Source organism: Apis dorsata, unplaced genomic scaffold (assembly GCF_000469605.1).
Source record: "Apis dorsata unplaced genomic scaffold, Apis dorsata 1.3 scaffold_1047, whole genome shotgun sequence".
Taxonomy (NCBI): Eukaryota; Metazoa; Arthropoda; class Insecta; order Hymenoptera; family Apidae; genus Apis; species Apis dorsata.
This window is the reverse complement of record NW_006264145.1, coordinates 119,382-123,363: the sequence shown is the minus strand read 5'-3', so window position 1 is coordinate 123,363 and position 3,982 is coordinate 119,382. Positions and strand designations below refer to the sequence as shown.

Sequence of the window (3,982 nt, the reverse complement as noted above, 5' to 3'; positions counted from 1 at the left end):
GTTTAGAATTTAAATAATAAAATTTTATTTTATATTTTTCACTTTCACATTATTGCTTATAAATTATTATAAAATAACCTATCAATAATTCATTCATATTTGACTATAAATTAAATCTTAAAATTAGAGATTAGAATTTAAATAATAAAATTTTATTTTAAACTTTTCACTTTCATTTTTATTGCTTATAGGTTATTATAAAATAACTTATCATTCATATTTATTATATTTAATTAATATAATACATTTAATTAATATAATAATTCATTCATATTTAATCAAAAATTAACTTTATTAATTTTATTTATATCTGAGAAATTTTAATTCAAATCTTAATTTAATCAAAAACAAAATCTTGAATGAAAAAAATTTTTTTTTAAACTTATTTTTATACAATCATCTTTTATCCGGTTATTGTATCACCAATTACATGACATACTATATAAAATAAAATAAAATTAAAGACAAATATACTTAACTTTCAAACATTAATCAATTACATTTGTTTGATAAACGTGTGACAATGTGCTATAAAAAAATAAAATATATTATAAAAGAATAATTAAGAGAAAATTATATAATTATTAATATGTTATTAATTTCTCAATAAATGTATAAATATTTCATGAAAAATTGAATTAAATTTTTGAAAATTTTTTATCAGCTTATATACAGAAACAAATAAACTGCAAAATTATGAATGGCACAATTAAGATTCATAAATATAAGTGTATATATAACTTATTATAAGTATATATAACTTAGAATTATTCAGGAGTGTATTAAGAAGATGTTTTAAAAAAATTTTAAAATTCTGTATTTTCAAATTTAATAGTTTTTTAAAGTAATATATAAAAATTAAAATTATAGTAAATTAATTATTACGTTAATAATTAAATTAAAATTTTATTAATTAATAAAAAATAAATATAATATTTAATAAAATTTTTTTGAAAAATTTATTAAAATATTCTTTTTTTTATATAAAATAATTTGTAAATAAATTAAATATAAAAAAATTTAACAACTAAACAGAGAAAAATTTAATGAATAAAAAATAATGTTATAGTTTTATGTTTTCAATGTAAAAAAAATATTAATTTAAAAATATCTGAAATATAAATATAAAATTGCTTTTAACACATAAAATTTTGAATTTTAAAATATCCTCTTTTATAATTGTTATCTTATTAAAATGATTATTCTTATAATAATTAATTTAAAAATATATTATTTTATATATGTTAACGCAGATATTTGAATTTTTTCCTATATCTTTAAATCCCTAAATACCATAACGCGATTGGCCAACTGAAATGAATATCGGGTAACTTCGGCTAGTATCGGTTCCATCTGCGAGGATCTTCGTCTCAGATCCCACTATAATTCTTGGGTCTCTATCACAGCGCCCCTCCCCAACGGGAGAGAAAGAGCGAGTAGCTGCGGTGCTCTTTCGGCAGTCGACGTTCGTAAATGGCGACGTATCGATGTCGAATGCACGTAGCGAACTGATAAATCGTCGTACGTGATGACGGCTCGTCACTGAACCTCGGACGGCGATGGGCACACAAAAGCCAGAAGAATGGGCGAATTTGCTGATCACACGTTTCGAGGAACAGGTACATCTGTGATTCGAACTACAAATCTGTTTAGTTTTCTTTTCTTGTCTTGTTCGTCTTCTTCGTGGCTGTCCTCTCTCTTTCTTACCTATCCTCTTCCGGTGCTTTCTCTCATTCTTTCACACTCTTTTTTTATTTATTTTTTACTGTTTTTTTTTTTTAATTCTTTATGAATTGTGACTTTTTATTCTCAGTTTCTTTTTTCTATTATATCTTCCTTCATTATTAATACGTTGTTTTTCTTTCGTTTCTTAATTTCATATTCAATTTTATTAAAGAAATAGCAGTTATTAGCAAAAATTATTTTGAATATTTTAAAAAACCGATAATGATTAATTTAATTGTTCACAATTAACATAATTGTTCAATTAAATATACTCTAAATTATCTAAATAATATACATATTTAAATTTGATTAAATATAACTTGATTTTGTGTGATTAATATAATTACAATGTGATAATGAATATAAAACAAGAAATTTAATTTTTTTTATAAATGAATATTCAATGATAAGTTAAAACGAGTAATACAAATAATATTATATGGATAATATTGACAACAATTAGTTCTTTCCAATGTTAAATTCTCAATATTCTATTTGATTACAGTTGTATCAATTTTTTTTCTATTTTATATAAATAAATCGAAATAGAATAATTAAATATTTTTATAAATTATTACAAATTTTAAAAGTAAAAAGTCATTTTTTTTCGAAATAAGTAAGTTTAAAATTGTATTGTTTACTATTTTTTTTTATATCTTTTTTATATCTTTCTGCTGTATATATGTTTTTTGTATTTGTATTGTTTTCTATTTTGTTATGTGACCGTTCGTAATAATGTTGTTATGAAGAAGTAATATTTAAATATTATTTAAAGATATTAATATTTCAATAATATAACAATTATATTCTAAAATTTACTTCAAATGTAAAATAGATTTTGAATGATGCAACGATCATAAATCAATTTCATACATTAATACATGTAAAATAGTATTTACATAAAAATATAAATAGTATTTACATAAAAATTTCAATTATTATTACACTTGTTAAAATTGTTATCATTGATTGATATCATTATTCTTTTGAATGCATCGTCATTCGTTTGTTCGTTGATTCGTTCATTCATGAGAAGATGCTTTCTCGCGGTCTCCTCCCTCTACACGCTGTGGAGTCCACGGTTTGACCTTCGCCCCTTCTCCCTTTCCTGTCCACCCCAACAGATATTCAGTTAAGTTATATACAGGGTGTTCCAAAATCTAAGTATTATTTTAATATTGTTAAGAATATTTTATCTATTAATTATTAAAATGGTATAATAATTTATTTACAATTATGATAAATATAAAACTAATTTATTAATTTGCAATTTAAATAACAAATTATTAAAAATATATTAATTAGATAATTATTTAAATTTTTTTATTTTTTCGATTCTCGATAATTATTGAAACAATCGAAGATACTACATTTTATAAAAATTTAATATATATTAATTTCACATATATATCAATATCTATTTTATTATTTCTGATAATCTAAAAAAATGATGTATATAATTTATTATTCAAAAAAATAAAATATTTTGTGTAAAAAAAAGTTATGAATTTTTGGGATACCCTATAGAGTTTAATTCTTCCCGTAACCCCTCTATACCTATACAACGTCGCTTCCGTCGTGTCACGGATATATGAATGAAAATTGCATTCACTTCGCGCACGCTTATCAAAGAATTTGAATCTATAATACATTTTAATATATTTACATGCAATCAATTGTTATTATATAAACATGCGCATAATTTCCAAATTTTATAAATTTTAATTATGACATATATTATAACATTTCGATCGGTCACATACATACACGTGCGTGCGTGCGCTATATATGTGTGTAATATGTATATATTACATACATATTTATAATAAATATAAATATACTTATATTTAGACAAATTTAGATAAGTATTTTTTGACTATTCAATATGCTTCAATTTTTTGATTTTGTGACTAAAATTTATATTTATATAATTAGAAATAACAAAAGAATAAAAATAACTATGTCATAATTTAAATGAAACATAAAAAAATATTTTTTTCAAATATTTAAATGTTTTTTCATATATTTAATATTTTTTAAATTGTATATAATTCATAATAAAAATATTTTATATTTTATATGAGTAATAAGTAAGTATAAAAATATTCATTATAAAATAAAACTCAATAATAAAAATCAATAAATATATATGCAAAAAATATATAGAAAAATATAATGTAATTAATATTCTATGTATTGAATATTTATGAATATTTATTAAATTTATTGAATTTCATTATACATTTTTTATTCTGAA

The 3,982-nt window shown here is 20.4% G+C and overlaps 1 protein-coding gene across 1 annotated transcript in view; it reads left to right on the top strand.

Annotated features, from left to right (window-relative positions):
* Positions 1-1,411: 1,411 nt before the first annotated feature.
* The window catches only part of LOC102674282 (neurofibromin), a 28,449-nt gene continuing 25,878 nt past the window's right edge, over positions 1,412-3,982 (top strand). The window contains 1 exon segment of the mRNA XM_031514518.1: positions 1,412-1,619. Coding sequence (XP_031370378.1) covers positions 1,560-1,619 — 60 coding nt within the window. The 5' untranslated portion in view covers positions 1,412-1,559.